The sequence below is a fragment of the Trypanosoma grayi genome (assembly GCF_000691245.1).
Source record: "Trypanosoma grayi strain ANR4 Tgr_119_V1, whole genome shotgun sequence".
Classification (NCBI taxonomy): Eukaryota; Euglenozoa; class Kinetoplastea; order Trypanosomatida; family Trypanosomatidae; genus Trypanosoma; species Trypanosoma grayi.
The window spans coordinates 1-15,689 of NW_008825738.1; the positions used below are offsets into that span (position 1 = coordinate 1).

Genomic DNA, 15,689 nt, shown 5'->3' on the forward strand with positions numbered 1-15,689 from the left:
GGGAGGAACTCCTGCGCCGGCGTGGGGAGATGTCACGCTCCCGCTCCCGCTTCTCACGCGACTAGGGGGGTTGTGTCATTACGTTCTGTTTTGTTGTTGGTGGTGGGGTTGCTGTTCGTTTCTCGGCGGCATCACGATTTTAAAAAACACCAGCAGCAGCAGGCCACGCACCCCTATATATAATTCCCAGGAGCGCCAACGGCGCACAGGAAGAATGACCCCCCGGCCACACACACACACAAGATAATCTCACCCCATCAAGATGCACCGCTTGGAGACGATTGGAGCAACAGGAAGTGTCCGCACGGGAGACGAGAGCATCGGCACATGATGCTGATGGTGGCAAAGGTGTAGGTGATATTGTAGTGGTGTTGGCGGGGAGAAGTTAAGGCAAAGAGGAATGATGATTATGAAGGAAAATGAAGGAGAAAATGCGAACAAACAAAAAAAAAAAGAAAGAAACAGGTCTTCTGGGAAATCAGAAGTTCTCTCGTATGTGTCTATCCCGTTTCTCTCCGTTTTCTTTTTCTTTTTTTGGTGGATCTCTCTCCTCTCCCATTTCCCCGCGCATCGTGGCTACTTCAGCGACTGGAGTGTCACAGTGGAGAGGGGAAAGAGAAGAGAGGATAGAATGGTGTGAAGGTGAATGCAGTGTATGTGCGTGTGTGCTCCACCGACGAAAGGCTCCTGCACAGAGGTCTCTCTTACATACTCACTGGTTCACTCCATCTCTCTGGAGCGTTTCCCCCTCCCCCCTTTGCTGTCATGTTGTTGTCGCCAATAGTACGGCAATACTCTGCCTCGTATCCTTTTTCCCCCGTGATTGGTGATGAGCAGCAAGCAGAATAAAACGAGGGCGGGCGTACGGTGGAGGACGAGGAGAGAGAGAGAGAGATAAAAGAGAGAAAAACTGTTTGTTTGTTCCTTTTCGTGTTTTTTTAAGTACTGAAGAGGTGGCTACCCCGTGCTTGTGGGTCTACCTGCAGTCCTGGTGTGAAACGGGCCTTCCCCTCATCCCCGTCGCAAACGTATTCTCACTACCTCTCTGTCTCTTCCCTGTCTGTGCGTCTTTGTTTGCTTTCTCTGTCTTCATTCCACGCCCCACAAAAGGGTGGAGGCCTTCTTGCGCACACACACACACACACGTCATTTCTCTCGCCGTCTATTAGCGTCAGGCGGCGGCGGTGGCGGCACTCCTCCCGGCATCACCATCCCCTCCACTGTAGACACAGAAGCAAACGGCTGCGCACATTTGCTCACGCAGCACTAGAAGGGAGTTGTGTAAGAAATGCTGCGGCGGACTCGTCAGTGGCTGCTTCTTAATGTCTCCGGTGAGAGTCCGTCCTTTCGCGCAAAACCAGTGCGCAACCTGCAGATGGATGTTCAAATGAGCCCATACAAGGAGCAGTTCAAGGAATACTGGGCCACGCCGGTGCCGTGGGCGGATCGCGAGTACGGTGAGAAACCAAAGTTGGGCTCACCAATCCCCACACGACGCGCGGCAACAGCTATCGTTGTAGGGAAGAACAAACACGTGGATGGTGCCAAAGTCGAGAGTGGTGAGGACAACGACTACAAGGTGTTAATGATGTATCGTGAGGGGAAAAGTCGTTTCGTGCGGGATCAGTTTATTTTTCCCTCATTCCCCGTTAGCCTGGAGGACAGCTCGGAGGACTGGGACAAGATCTTGCGCCGGCGCGAAGTGAAGACGCAGTGGCCGGACAAGCATCACCGCCTCTGCGCTATTCGTGCGCTCTTTGCGCAGATGAATATTCTGTTGGTTCCCAAAGAAGGCGGTGGGCTCGCAGAAGTGGAGGGGCCGCCGGGACCGAAGAAGTGGCACCTCCTCGTCCACTCGAACCCAAAGGCGATGAAGAATCTCGTGGATGTTCTAGAGCTTCCTATGGAGACGTGTCTGTCGCAATTACTGCCCTTTCGCAACATCATCACCCCGACAACGGAGACGTTTCGCTTTGACAATCTTATCTATCTAATTCCATTCGAAAAGTTGCCTGATGTGCGCTTCACGATCAGTACTGTTGGGGAGAAGCTTGTGTGGGTGTCACCTATGGAGGCAATGGCCCGCTTTAATGCCGGTATCATGAACATGCCTACGCCGAACATCATTGCGTTGTCAGAGCTGAACAACGAATGCCCCACCTTTGCAGATGTGGCGAAAAAAAAGCCGCGCGACGCCCCCCGCGCCGTTCTCCCAGAGCTGTTCCACCATAGCCAAACGAAAGGTGCTACTGTTCTCCTTCCGGGTGACCTTCAGCACCCCACCACGACGGAGGAGGATAAAATGCAGCAGTACGTCCGCCGCTTTGTGTATGAAAAGGACTATCCTTTCGGTGTCCGCGCGGTGTTTGAGGAGAGGCCTGCCACACCTGAGGAGGTCACGGAGCCGCTGCAACAGGATGCCCCGAGGCTGCTGGAGGAGGCGAACGAGATGGACATGGTGTACGCCGACATCCCGTACCCAAAGCGCGAGAAGCGACCGGAAGAGATTGGCCGCACCCGCTTCCCAGTTCCCAGCTACACATTCCAGGAGGGTGCGGAGAACGAGGAGGGTGTCATACCGGTGAAAAAAGGGAATATTGAGAGTGTAGGTGACCTCTACTCGCAAACAAATTGAGGGACTTTGTCGTGCAATTTGACGTCATGTCTGGCATCTGTGTGTGACGGTGACTCGGATGGTCGAGAAGGTAAGGATAACGGGGGAGATGATGGGTGAAGCACCGAGATGTGGAAATGGCTGCATGTTGTTTGTGCAGAAAACAGAATAAATGTCTTCCACTTCCTTGCCGTTGTACGCACCATCGATTTTTATTGCTTCGATCACCTTTCATTCCCGTCGTCTCCTCTCATGATTTGTTTTTGTTGTTGTTGTTGTTTCCCCTGCGGATATGCATACCAGGCGTCTTCTTACAGGGGTGTGCGGCAATCGCATGCAGTCGTTCGCCTGCATCTCACAGGTGCGGCCGGGATTCTACCACCTCACCGTGCACGCGAAGCCTGGGGCGCGCAGCTCTTCTCTGGCATGCCGCCCCGCCGCCGCGGATGAGGCGCTGGAGGTCCGCGTCGCCGCGCCGCCCGTCGAGGGGAAGGCGAACGCAGAGCTCATTGACTTTATGCAGACGCTCCTCGAGCAGCAGCTACGCATGGCACACCTCAGCACGCCGCCTTGTGTTGGTGCAGACGTCGACGCAGATGCGTACGGCGGTTACGCGAAGAAAGACAAGAAGAAACCCGATAAACGACGGAAAGAGGACGCCAAGACGACGAGAGGAGGCGTGGACTATCCGGACAAGGTACGGGTGTCGCTGGTAAGGGGAGCCACGGCCAGGAACAAGGTGCTGGAGGTGGCCTTCCCCGGCACTGAGGAAGACTTGATTGGTCTGCTGCTGTCGGCGGATGCATCGTGAGTTGGATGCAGAGATATACAGGGGGATATGTGCATACACGCTGCTTCTGTGTTGTGCACGCACATATACATGCACTGAAACGGAAATAATGCGGCTGTGTTATCTATTCCTCTTCCTCTTTCTTCCGTCGCTTTTTTTGGGGGGGGTTCTTGTGCTTTATTTGTTCGTCAATGAGAATACCGAGTGGTGCAGTTGACGAGCCTTTGGCCCCACAGACACTTCACCGCACACACACACACACACACACAGAGAGAGAGAAAAAAAAAAGACGGAGAGAAAACATTCTGAAGCGGATGCATACGTTCTACACTATCCGCTTTCCTCCGCCTGCCCCCCAGAGAGGGCTCGTGGAGTACCAACCAATACGTGTCACCAACAAGGCGATGGAATCATTGCTGTTCTGCATTGTCCACACGATCGAGTTCCAGAGCCCCTTGCAGCCAATAAAGCAGCAGGTGCCGTCACCTGGGGGGACCTCTGGCAAAGGTAGTGGATCGCGGAACGAGGAGTATGTCTCGCCAGTCGTGAGCTCCAGCACACTGCTCGGGAACGTGACGTACGTGGCGCGAAATGAGCACAACCCGAGTGTTCTTGTCTCACTCCGTTCGGCAGTGGAGGCAGCCCGCGCCATTCAGATTCCCGAGAAGAGCAATGAGGTGCCCTTTGAGCTTCGTGTGCGGCTTCTGCGTCGTCAGCGGGGTTGGTTCTGGTGTGAGTTACGACCGCTCGTAGAATGGGTGTTTCGAATGATCAAAACAAGAGAAGAGTTGAGTTTCCCTGCTGTGCATAGTGACGCAACCGAGCGGGCGCGTCAAAAATCATTACCCGGCACGGCACCCGTGAGGCGCACCTCTGCATCGAAAGGAGGGCAGGGTCGTGTTCAGGAGGAGGGTATTGTGTACTCGAACGACCCAGGGCAAATTCGTCAGGTGCTGAAGTTTATCGTGAAGAAAAGCTATGAAGACATCGAGCTCAACACATACGCTGACTTTAGATCTGGTGAGTTGGTGTTTGATATATCTGTACAGGAGGTTTCGTGAAAGATGCACCACAAACAGCTGTTAAGAGAAGCATGAGTTTGTGCATTCTTTGTTTTATCTCCGGTGGGCTCGTTTAATCCTTCAGACTTTCTGATTTTACTCACCGAAGCAACAGCCCTGCTTCTTTTGCTAGTTGCATTCTTGACGCTACTCTTTGCTCTCACTTCTCTGCGTATGTGCATAGTTTTGCTCGGGCTTTGCCTGAAACAAGCGTGTGTATGTATTTTTGTGTGGTGCGGAAGGAAGTGATGTGTATTGCTCCAAGGCGGCACAAACGAATAGCTTGTCTTCTTTTGTATCCTTCATGTGCGTGGAAGAACATATAGTAGAACAGGGACTAGTTGATAAAAGAAACGTAAACGAAAGGAGAGCAGAATCTCATGTGCCTCGCACCGGCGCAGCACAGCGCAGTGGAGGCCGGTGATAAGCGAAACAGCCTGTAGGTGTTGGTCCCTTAAGTCATGATCCCACTCAATGGCGTCGTCGCGTGCTACGAGAGTTCACACGTGCCGCTGGCGCTTGTATGCGCCTCGCCCAGAGTTCGGTGGGCCCTCGAAGAGGGCGCAGAGGGGCCAGTGGCGGTAGGAGCATGGAGTCTGCGGCTCGCACGTGACGGCACTCGCCGCGTCACATGGCGGCCGCCCGTCGCGCTGCGTCATCTAAACATGGCAGGTGCGATGCGCTCTGTGGCATGGTGGTGTAATCGTCCCGCGGCAAACAGCAGCGAATACCTCCCAACAGAGCTTGGCATTGTTGCTGCTGGAGAACATATCGGAAAATGTCTCCATGGGGTGTTTGCATTTCGCTCGCTCGTCGCGTTGTCGCTCCGCCGCGCAGACATTGAGGATGTAAACGTGCTTGGGAAGCTGCCCATGTTGAAGAAGCTTGATTTGGTTCAAGCACGTGTGGTTGACTGTGGTATTGTAGGGCTTGGAGAAAGCATGAGTTTGGTGGATGTGGATCTGTGGGGCTGCTCTGCACTCACAGACGTCAACACACTCGGCAGCATTCCCACGCTGGAACGGTTGGTGCTTGCCGAGACGCGGGCCTCGGATAGCGGCATTGCTGGCCTGTCGAACAGCTCAAGCCTCCGTGAGGTCAACTTGGAAGTGTGTAATGTTGTCAAGAGTGTGGGAATCTTCGGCAGGCTTCCGACGTTGCAGACGTTACTTCTGGTCACAACACTTGTCGACAGCAGTGGCATTTCAGAGCTTCGTCAAAGCAGGAGTCTCGTGGAAATCGATCTTTGGGGTTGCGATGCCGTGGATGACGTTGGTCCTTTAGGAAGCATACCGACACTGCGAAGGTTGGACCTTTTCGGCACCTCTGTGACGAACGAGGGCATTATTGGACTGGGGGCGAGCCGCAGCCTGGAGGAAATTGACCTCACGCGATGTGAGGCTGTTAGTGATGTGAATGTCTTGGCGAACATTCCGACATTGCGGCACCTCGTGCTTTTGCACACATCTGTGCATGACGTCGCAGCGCTGTTCATGATGCTACAGGTGACGGTGGTCATGTAAGAGTTTTTTTTAGATGCTTGTGTGTGTGTGTGTGTTTGAAAGTGCGCAGTCCGTTGTGCATCAAAGAATGGGGATGATGTTATTTTTTTTCGGTTATGCTCCGTTTTTTTTGTTGTTGTTTTTTAGCTTTTGGTTTGATGAAATGAATTGTTGCTTGCTATTTCCCTCCTCCTTCATTCTTTCAATCATGGGGCATTTCTCGAACAAGTGACGGCCACAACCCTGTAGAGGATGGAGGAGCTCTACTCACAGGAGAAAGCTCTGCAGTTGGCGGCGCAGGAAGGGGGTCCCACGTACGCCCACACGGACTTGGAGGCGTTACTGCGAGGTGCGCAGTTGAAAACCATCCGATTCGCGGAGGAAAATCGGGATATCATCGCCGCTGGCGCATTCAACACCGTCACTCCCTCTGAAAAGGAGTCCTGTCTCCAAATACTGGAGAGGGCCTACCACGATATCATGAAGGTGCAGGCACCGATGGTGCGTTGTAGTCGTCCAGCATTCCGCAAGCTATGCCGGTTGTGGGGTACAGACATCAGCTACACACACATGATCATGGCAGATAGTTTCACTCGCTCCGATGCGGCACGGCACGCAGATTTCTCCATGTACTCCGGCGAGAATCGTCTGGTGTCACAAATTGCCTCCTGTAGTGGTCCTGTTGCTGCGGAAGCTGCGGTGTTGCTGGCGCCGTACTGTGACGCAATCGACATCAACTGCGGATGCCCCCAGCGCTGGGCTATGAAGGAAGGGTTGGGATCAGCACTTCTCAAGAAGCCGGAGTTGGTGGCGGACATGGTGCGTTGCATCCGAAACGGGTTGTCAAGCGGAGTAAACATCCCCTGTGTTGTAAAAATGCGCGTGAGTGATGACTTGGAACGAAGCGTGGATTTTGCCCGGCAGTGCGAAGCTGCAGGGGCGGGATGGCTCACGGTGCACGGGCGCACCCCGCTTTGCACCTCACATGCGCCCGTTCGTCTCGATGCCATTCGCATCATCCGAGAGTCTGTCTCGGTCCCCATTGTGGCGAATGGTGGGGTGCACAATCCCCAGACAGCGCTCGAAACGGCGTTGTCCACTGGTGTGGGAGGGGTCATGAGTGGACTGGGCCTCCTCGCGAATCCTGCTTGTTTTTATCTGCAGCACGATGGCGAGCCTTTGCACTTTTCACCGCGGGGGCGGCCGCTCGATATCGCACTGGAGGCGTGCACGGGGCCGCGTGCTGTTGCCTACAGGACGGAATCTGTAGCGGCGGACGGTAATTGCCCAGTTCGTCTGCAGGGTTTGCCGTGCTGCCCGGTGGAGGTAATTTCAGACTTCATCCGCCTCAGCTGTGTAACCGATCTCGCATCGAAGGCGACGTCGATGCATCTGCTCAAGATGGGTGGTAACTACCTGAGCCCAGCGGAACGCGTCTTTGTGGCGCAGATGCACTCGTCCTTCTCGGTTATCTCAGCATTCCAGCAGTTTGGTTTGTATCGTGAAGAGGGGAAGTTCTTCCATGTCAACAGTGGCGAGGGTCTCGCGTAGACTACTTCTCTCCTCGTCACACGCGCACGCGCGCATCCGCTTCGTTTAAGGAAAGCGCCTTTCTGATACTTTTTTTCCACCCTGCTGCTGGTGCTTCTGTGAGATGAAGCACAATTGCGCGTGTCATTCCCGTTTATATATATATGGTATTTCTCTCTCCCCATATACATTTTTTTTTTTTGCTTTTGACCCGCACACATGGAGTCTGGGGAAGGTAATTAGCTCCAACGCGGTTGGGCACGCCATCTCTCTCCCCGTCAGCAGCACTATACCAGCGATATAGCGCAACGCCATCATAGAAGAGGGTTTGTGACGCGTTGGGTAACGTAGAATAGAGGAGTTGGATGTGTCATGCATCACGAAAACAACAAGGCTGTACCATCCACAACAACAACAGTTGGAGGAGGGCGAGGAAGCCATACAACAGATGTCACTCTGGCAGCATCCCAATCGCAATGTTTGGCAGTCATGTGCGATGCGCTAGAGGAGGATGAAGAAGAGAAGGTGGGTTCTGCCACGCCTGCATCCCCCTCCTACGTGCCTCGCGGTAAACCGCCGGTGGTGCCCCGTAGCAACAGCTGTGACAAGCCCAAGTCCATTTTGAAGAACATGAGTGGCAGCCGTTCCTCCAGCACATCGCCGTCGCCTCGCAAGAGGCACGTCTCCTTCGAGGATGACGAATGCTTTTCGGAGCCAACGCTGCGGTATGGGGCGCCGAGGCATGTCGCCGAAACACACGACAAGCCAGAAGCAGCAGCAGCAGCGCCTCCAGCGGAAGTAGCAGCAGGTGGAGTGACTCCAACAGAAGCAGAAAAGATGCCCACTGTGGCACGGGTAGAGGCCAGACCTGGTGCTGGAGAGAAGGAGCGACGTCGGCACCTCCCAGAACGTGGCGTCGCGGATCCGGTGAACACGCTGCGTCAACGGGGGCGCGAGGAGAGCGAATCGCCCGATAACTCTCCCGTCATTGTGCCGCGCCGAGGCGCACAACTGCTCCCCATCAGCGCTGAGAAGGAAGAGAGAAAGAAGGAGAGAGCTGAAAGTGTTACTACCCCAGAGAAGAAGGCAAAAGTGCTGCAGTCTAGAGCAGAGGCAACAGCAACACCTCGAACTGAATATGACTCTTCACCGCTGCTGGATGTGAGTGTGAGCGATGCCACGCCGTCGCACTCTAGCACGGGATCGCAGCGGCAGCGGTCTTCGAACAGCATGGAGCTCACTGTGTCTCATGGCACGCCTATTGAGCAGCAGCGAGCGTCCCCGGGAGAACGAAAGAGACTATTTCCTGATAAGGATGCATACCTCTCCGGTCTTTCGCCGGGCATTTCTCCCATTCCCGTTGAGGCTCACCGTCAGCACATACAATTGTTGGAAAGAAGCAGCCCACCGGCGTTTTTTGGGCGAACATCATCATCATCACCGGGGGAACAAAACGCCGCCCCACGGACCTTTTCACACTCTGCTCGAATAGATAGCAACGCCACTCCCGTTGTTCGTCCGACCCGCATAGAGGTCCTGTCCTCCTCCACTTCATCACTCCAGCAGAAGGGCGTCGATACACTGCTGTTCGAGGGTGGTGTCGACCCGAATGATGTGGACTTCGACGACCTCCCACTGAATGTTGGAGTGGCGGCTGTATCGGTTGGTGCAGGAGACATTCCCCCTTTAGTTGAGCCCTCATATGATCGGCGGGTCATTGACTTCCCTGTACATCTGTTCCCACGTATCGTAGTGGCAAACGAGTCGTCGCAGTCTATTTTCTCTGGTTCTGTTGCTGTTGACAGTAGTGGTGGTGGTGGTGGTGAGCTGTTGGGCATCGCGGAAGACGCGGGTGGTGAGTTGGTGGCGGAGTCGCCGGCCCGCGGCAGACGGCGAGGCCGCCGTGACGTGTGGGACGGCGGTTTGGCGCCCGCGTCGCCTCAGCCTGTTTTTCGGCGCAGACAGACAAGTTCTCCAGCGCCATCTGATCAGCAGCACGTCCTGCACGGCATGCACCCGAACGTTCCCGGCGGCGGTGAACCGCTGGCGCTGACGGAGTACGCCAGGAAGTCTGACCCATCCCCCGTCGCTCCTGCGGCGTTGCTTCTGAAAGAAAACCACGAGCACCATTTGCGTTTTCCCCACAACTCTACGGCCGAGGATGCCGCAGCACCGTTATCATCATCCCCATTCCTGGATGATCCTGAGCGTACGGCGAATGCCACGCTGCCACACCACGCGAAGCCTGTCGTGGTCGAGTACATCAATAAGCTTTCGGATGAGTGGCAGGAGACACTTCGCAGCAGTGGCGCCAACCGCCGACTCGGCAGTCGTCGCGGCAAACAACACGCTACCAGAGAAGAGGCACGTCTGCTGCACCAGAAGCAGCATGAGGAGGCGCGACACTTGTTCCCTGGTGTTTTCTTTGGGCAGTCACCAACGGTTATAGAAGCGCGCCACGCCATTTGTCCGGACGAAACAGCGTTTAGCACATCCCCGTTGATGCCGATTAGGCGGACGGAAGTCGTCCAGCCAAGGCAGGTGACGAAGAAGAAAAAGCGTGGGTTGGTCGAAGCGCTGTCTGCCGCTAACATCACCACCATCAACAACAACAACAACAACAACAGCCGCAGCACCAGAAGCAATGGGAACGCCATTGACTTTCCTACACAGGAAACGAAACCGTTGTCGCGGTCGCCTGGAAACGAAGAGATCCAAGTGGATCCAGATGAGTTTGAGGAAATCGCCACATGTGACGGCCTCTCAACGCCGCCGGGGAGCCCCGTTGCGCCCATTAGAAGGCAGAAGGCCACGTTGGCGAAGAAGCACCATGAGGAGGGCGCAAAGAAATCCATTTGCACTCCTCCAAGGTATGTAAAGGAGAACACCAGTGGAAGTGACAACGTAGAAAACTCAAAGAAAAGCCAAATCAATACACAGCCCAACCAACCGTGTGTCACGGAGGTAGAGTCAGATGGAGAAGCGGAGCGTCGCGCACGACGATATGATAAGCTTCGACGTGCGCTGCTGCAGCTCGCAGATGAGGCCAGGTTCATTTCGTCACCTGACGTCAAGGCAGTGAGTTGCGATAACTCTTCGAGACGGCACAGTCACAGCAGCAGAGGCAGTAACAACAACGGTAGGGGCTCTGCCTTTTCGCGGCGAAGGCCATTGCCTCCGCCTTTGCCGTCGCCGCCGTCACCTTCGCCACCATCCGTGACGGCGGAGGGGCTCATTCACACGCCACAGCGCACTGCGTCTCCGGACGGAAGCGACGCGGCGGCACCTGTGCGGCCGCAGGCGTTGTTCGCGCCGGCGCGCCCCTTTTCGCCACCAGCCCCGTCTTGCCGTGATTCTGACGACGACGACGGAGGTGGCGGCAGTAGGTGCATAGCGTTGGAGAGTCATTTCAACACGGGGGCAGAGCGCTGTGTAAATAATCGTGCCGCGATGAAGGCCTTTGCACGCGATATCGCCCGCATTGTCTCTGCACTGAAGGGGAGCAGCTTGACTAGTGTGTTGTGAGCCTTCCCCTTGTGAGAAGTGAGAGATGACTGTGACTCTATGTCTCTCTCTCTCTCGCGCGCGCTCTTTGATCAATCACCTTCTGGGCTCCCATGTGGGGAAGTGGGAGTATTTGTATAGTCGCTGACGCAAGGGATCCGACGTGGATGCGTTGACTTTCGCATGCGTATAAAGTGTGAGGCGGCATGGGCTATCCGAATGTCTGCTGCACGCACACTCCCACACACGAACACACATGGGTGCATCGAGAAGTGCGCGCAAATCTTTTTGTTGTCTTGTCTGTACTCTTTTTTTGGTCTTTCTTCTTTTCTGTAATGGGCTGCACGCCGTGCACAGGTTGATAGGCGAGGATCAAGGAGGAACCCGCTGCGGGCCCGCACTGCCCCGTTACAATGACGGTCCCGCTGACAGAGGAGGACCTGCACGAGCTCTACGTGTGGGTCGATGACATCCCCATCTCCCGCCCGAAGCGGAACATCACGCGTGACTTTAGCGACGGCTGCTGCGTGGCGGAGGTGGTGAAGTTCTTCTTCCCGAAGCTTGTCGATCTGCACAACTACACCCCCGCCATGTCGATGAGGCAGAAGAAGGACAACTGGGAAACCCTCAACAACCGCGTCTTCCGCAAGCTCCACTTCGAGGTGCCGGTGGAGGAGATCAACGACATCACCGCTGGTGTGCCGGGCGCCATTGAGCGTTTTCTCCGCGCACTGAGGACAAAGATCGCGCAGATCAAAGCACGCCGCGAGGAGATGGAGGCGCTGGATGTGCGCCCCACAACCTCCGCGCTGCGGCCACAGTCTTCGGCAGCGCGGAGCGGCGAGGGCGCCGGTGCAAACAACTACGGCAGCTGGACGAACGCGGCGAAGGCGCAGTCCACCAGCCCGCGGTGTCAGCCGAGCGGCACGGTGGGGAACGCTCCAGCGGCGTATCGGTCCCCGTCCAACTCAAAGAGCTTGCAGGAGGCGGGCCACCACACCTCCACCAATGGCAGCCACAACAACGGTAACGCCGCTAGCTTCCGTCTCCTGCTGGAGGAAAAAGATCGCACTATATTTGAGCTTCGCGAGACGGTTAGCTTGCTGAGCGAAAAGGTGACGAAACTGGAGGAGCTAGTCCGCGTCAAGGACGAGAAACTAAATGCATATCGTGCCAAACTCGGTCGTCTGTAACGCTGTCTGAGTGGTGATGAAATATATGAAGATGAAGGACACATGCACGCTCGGCCACACATATACGCTATTGTACTCTTCGAGCAATTCTACTGTCACCAATACTAGAAGCAACGAGGACGTTCCTCTCTTAGTGTGTAGAGTGGGCGAGTTTTCCTCCTCCTGGGCATCTTCAGGTGCAAAGGAAACGGCGGAATCAAAACACAAAAAAAAAATTTGAACACTGAAACAAAATCCAAAAAGAAATTGTATCTTGTGCAACACTCTGTGCAGCTCGACAAAAATACAAATGCGCACCAAATTTAGTGGGGGAAGGACCCAGGTTTGACAAGAGGCTGACTTGTTGTTGTTGTTGTTGCTGTTTTTGTGAATGTACTCCCGTTGCATTACTTCCCTCTTCTGGTTCTCTTTCTTTCGTTTTCCTTTCTCATATATATATATATATATATATATGTGTGTGTGTGTGTGTATACACATGCGCAAAGCCCGTGTACGACTTGTTGCTAAACATCGCGAAAGTAGAGGGAGATCCGGTGTACTTTTTTTTTCTGGAAGCTTCACATCTCCCCTGCAATAGGCAACGGCAGCATCCATGAGCGCCCGCATGCAGATGCCATTGTCGCAGCGGCGGCACACCAACATCGCCGTTGTGCGCTACACAAAGAATGGGGTCAAACTGGAGATAGCCTGCTACAAGAACAAAGTCATATCATACCGTAGTGGGGTCGAGACACGACTGGACGAAGTTCTGCAGGTGGAACGCGTCTTCACGAATGTCTCACGTGGTTTGTATGCCTCGGAGAAGGAAATTCAGACAGTGTTTGATAAGAGGACGAGTGAGGTCGAGGCTCTGCGTTTCATTCTTGATCACGGCGAGTTGCAGGTTGCGCAGCATGAGCGAACAGCAGAGATTGATCAGATGTTTATTGATATCGCACTCATGATATCACAGAAATGTGTAAATGAGGTCACGCAGCGTCCTTTCCCACCTCCAGTCATTGAGCAAGCGCTGCGATCGATTGGTGCTGCGGTTAAACTGGATCAGCCTGTGAAGAAGCAGGCACTTGCACTCATTCATCAACTCATAGACGCGCAAATTATTCCCATTTCACGTGCCCGGATGAAGTTGCGCTGCATCGCCCCCGATGAGCCCTCGCTGGTGAAGCTTGTTGAGTGGTGTGAGTCCAACGGAGCTTCCATTTTGAACAGGGCTGTCGACGCTGGCGAGACAGAGGCGTCTACGCAGAAGCACTCGCTCTTGATTCTCCTACCACCCCATTTGTTCCGCGATGTTGAAAATTTTGTGAAGAAGGATCTTCCACCTGGTGGGACGGTGCACATGGTCGACAGTGCCGCCGTAGACGTGGGTGGCGGCGATGTTATGGACGCGGAGTTGATTGCGCGTGCCAACGCCCTCGTCAGTGGCGGGGTCGGCGCCGCGAACAACGGTGGCCCGAGCCAATGCACTGGCAGCAGCGACCCACGCCGCGACGACAGCGAGCGGAGCGGGAATAAAGGAAAAAGGGGAGGCAAGAAGAGAGCGTGTCCACAAGGCGCATCTCGCAAAGATGACTGCGACGAGCAGCGCACCTCCGTCACCGCCGACTTGTCCTCCACCCACGCGGTGGAGGAGGAAGAGGAGGAGAACGGTGGCGAGTTAAAGGCAGCCCTCAGCAAGCTGGGCCTCGATGAGACGTGTGCGTCAGATGGCGATGACGCTGACGGAAAGGGGAAACGTGGTAAGAAGAAGCCAAAGCGGCGCCATGCTGGCGGTGGTGGACAGCAGCAACCTACCACTGCAAAGAAGGAGGCGAAGAGTGAGGTCCCCGAAGACAGCGACGATGAGGTGCTCGTGAACCGCAAGCAGCGCAAACACGCGGCAGCCAAGGCCAATGGGGGCGACAAGCACCGTGATTGGGATGATGAAGACGAATACAACTATGACTACGCGGAGGAGTGGGAAGAGGAGGAGGGGGGGGAGAGGGAGAGGAACGCAGCTGGTACTCACTAAAGAAGTGGTGCGTTGTGTCTTTTTGATGCGGATAAAAATATCCGGCTGGCTCCTTGTTGCTGGCGCATCACATTGTGTCTTGTCTGCGGTCCGTTTGGAGGGTGTGGGTGCGCAGGAGGAACGGCCACACAAAAGAAATGACACGTCGTTTAAAAAAGAAAAAAGTGTAATTTCACAGCATCGACTGTATTTGGTGTCTGTTTTTTGTTTGCTTTCCTCATCCCTGTGAACTCCCCTTTTTTAAAAAAAAATCGGTGGTTTAAGTTGCGCTGGTGGTTTATTTCGTGCTCTCTCTCTCTCTCCCTCTCTCTCCCTCTCTGCTTCCATGCTTTCCTTCATTCCCCGCCGCACAGCTGCAGTAGCCCGTAAGACGCCTGTGAGAGCACCAGACGCCCACCTAAAATCCGACGGCGATGTGGGGGGCGCTCAGCAGCTTAATGCCGCCACCAACAGCGGCGACGACGACGACGACGGCTTCGGGTAGCGCCGCACCGCCAGCCGAAAGTGTCCGCGAGAAATATGGAAGGAGAGAGCCAACCGTGGTTGAAGCCTCACCCGCTTTTTCTACCACATGTGCTGCAGCATCAGCAGCGAGGGAGGTTGATGTTTCGGAACAGCCCGTGGAGTCGGCTGATGAAGGGAAGTCGGGTCAAACGTCAGTGGCGTGGGAGGTGTTTTTAGAGCAGCGCCTCATCGTCGCATTTCATCACGGAGCCGCAGTGCTGCCAGGATTCCCTGCAGCCCATCATGAGTCACGCGATGTGGAACACAACATCCCTTCACACCACGTGGTGGACGTTGAGCTATGGAACACTTACTGGTGTGCTTTCTCGGATTGCCTTGCCGCTCACATCGATGATGTTCAGGAGTACCTGAGCTCTCATGCCAATGAGAGCGGCAGGCGACGTGTTCTTGTTGCTGCATCGCTGCCATTAGAATCTCAAATGGAGTCGTTTAAAGACATCCTGGCCTTACATGCCCGTTTGTTGGGGGCTGTTGAACACATAAACCGGGAGCGCTGCATTGTGATGCTTCAATTCACATCGACACGATCTGCGGAGATTTTCGCCGCTTGGGCATCTTCACTCACCCTGGACGCTCTTTTCGGTAAGTGCAACAGCCTGGAGTCCGTTAACGCTAAAAGCAGGCTGCTCGTGCGGTTTGCACCTCATGACACCCGAAAGGTCACATCAACGCTCGAGTTGGGGAAAGGCATTTTGATTTCCACACCTTTTGTGGAAAGGCTATTTAAGGATGTTTTTGATGCCGTTGATGTCCGCTATGAAGCAGGCTCCTTCCTGATCGCATTTGAGTCAGTAAAAGCAGCAAAAACGGCTCTTCATTCTCTGCAGCGGTCACTCTTTGAGGTGTTTGGGTTGACACTAACTTTCTCTGAGCGTTAGATTGGTCATGGGAGATCCCGGGCTCTGCTGCAAGGGAAGGGGTGGGCAGAGAAGACGCCCTATCTTGATGAGCAGCCGCGT

General features: G+C 54.8%; 9 protein-coding genes across 9 annotated transcripts; all 9 read left to right on the forward strand.

The window, feature by feature from the left end:
* Nucleotides 1–1,288: 1,288 nt before the first annotated feature.
* DQ04_01191000 (hypothetical protein) lies at nucleotides 1,289–2,635 on the forward strand (the record flags this gene model as incomplete). Its single annotated transcript, XM_009310349.1, has 1 exon — nucleotides 1,289–2,635. The coding sequence occupies one exon, from the start codon at nucleotides 1,289–1,291 to the stop codon at nucleotides 2,633–2,635; it is 1,347 nt and encodes a 448-aa protein (XP_009308624.1).
* Nucleotides 2,636–2,948: 313 nt separating this feature from the next.
* DQ04_01191010 (hypothetical protein) lies at nucleotides 2,949–3,425 on the forward strand (the record flags this gene model as incomplete). Its single annotated transcript, XM_009310350.1, has 1 exon — nucleotides 2,949–3,425. One exon carries the CDS (start codon nucleotides 2,949–2,951, stop codon nucleotides 3,423–3,425), a length of 477 nt encoding a protein of 158 aa, XP_009308625.1.
* Nucleotides 3,426–3,718: 293 nt separating this feature from the next.
* On the forward strand, nucleotides 3,719–4,465 carry DQ04_01191020 (hypothetical protein; the record flags this gene model as incomplete). Its single annotated transcript, XM_009310351.1, has 1 exon — nucleotides 3,719–4,465. One exon carries the CDS (start codon nucleotides 3,719–3,721, stop codon nucleotides 4,463–4,465), a length of 747 nt encoding a protein of 248 aa, XP_009308626.1.
* A 461-nt stretch (nucleotides 4,466–4,926) lies between these two features.
* Nucleotides 4,927–5,988, forward strand: DQ04_01191030 (hypothetical protein; the record flags this gene model as incomplete). Its single annotated transcript, XM_009310352.1, has 1 exon — nucleotides 4,927–5,988. One exon carries the CDS (start codon nucleotides 4,927–4,929, stop codon nucleotides 5,986–5,988), a length of 1,062 nt encoding a protein of 353 aa, XP_009308627.1.
* A 231-nt stretch (nucleotides 5,989–6,219) lies between these two features.
* Nucleotides 6,220–7,518, forward strand: DQ04_01191040 (putative tRNA-dihydrouridine synthase 4; the record flags this gene model as incomplete). The annotated part of the gene is made up of 1 exon (XM_009310353.1): nucleotides 6,220–7,518. The coding sequence occupies one exon, from the start codon at nucleotides 6,220–6,222 to the stop codon at nucleotides 7,516–7,518; it is 1,299 nt and encodes a 432-aa protein (XP_009308628.1).
* A 468-nt stretch (nucleotides 7,519–7,986) lies between these two features.
* Nucleotides 7,987–11,022, forward strand: DQ04_01191050 (hypothetical protein; the record flags this gene model as incomplete). The annotated part of the gene is made up of 1 exon (XM_009310354.1): nucleotides 7,987–11,022. The coding sequence occupies one exon, from the start codon at nucleotides 7,987–7,989 to the stop codon at nucleotides 11,020–11,022; it is 3,036 nt and encodes a 1,011-aa protein (XP_009308629.1).
* A 392-nt stretch (nucleotides 11,023–11,414) lies between these two features.
* DQ04_01191060 (sperm flagellar protein 1) lies at nucleotides 11,415–12,194 on the forward strand (the record flags this gene model as incomplete). The annotated part of the gene is made up of 1 exon (XM_009310355.1): nucleotides 11,415–12,194. One exon carries the CDS (start codon nucleotides 11,415–11,417, stop codon nucleotides 12,192–12,194), a length of 780 nt encoding a protein of 259 aa, XP_009308630.1.
* Nucleotides 12,195–12,786: 592 nt separating this feature from the next.
* Nucleotides 12,787–14,205, forward strand: DQ04_01191070 (SBDS-like protein; the record flags this gene model as incomplete). Its single annotated transcript, XM_009310356.1, has 1 exon — nucleotides 12,787–14,205. One exon carries the CDS (start codon nucleotides 12,787–12,789, stop codon nucleotides 14,203–14,205), a length of 1,419 nt encoding a protein of 472 aa, XP_009308631.1.
* Nucleotides 14,206–14,618: 413 nt separating this feature from the next.
* On the forward strand, nucleotides 14,619–15,608 carry DQ04_01191080 (hypothetical protein; the record flags this gene model as incomplete). Its single annotated transcript, XM_009310357.1, has 1 exon — nucleotides 14,619–15,608. The coding sequence occupies one exon, from the start codon at nucleotides 14,619–14,621 to the stop codon at nucleotides 15,606–15,608; it is 990 nt and encodes a 329-aa protein (XP_009308632.1).
* Nucleotides 15,609–15,689: the final 81 nt, after the last annotated feature.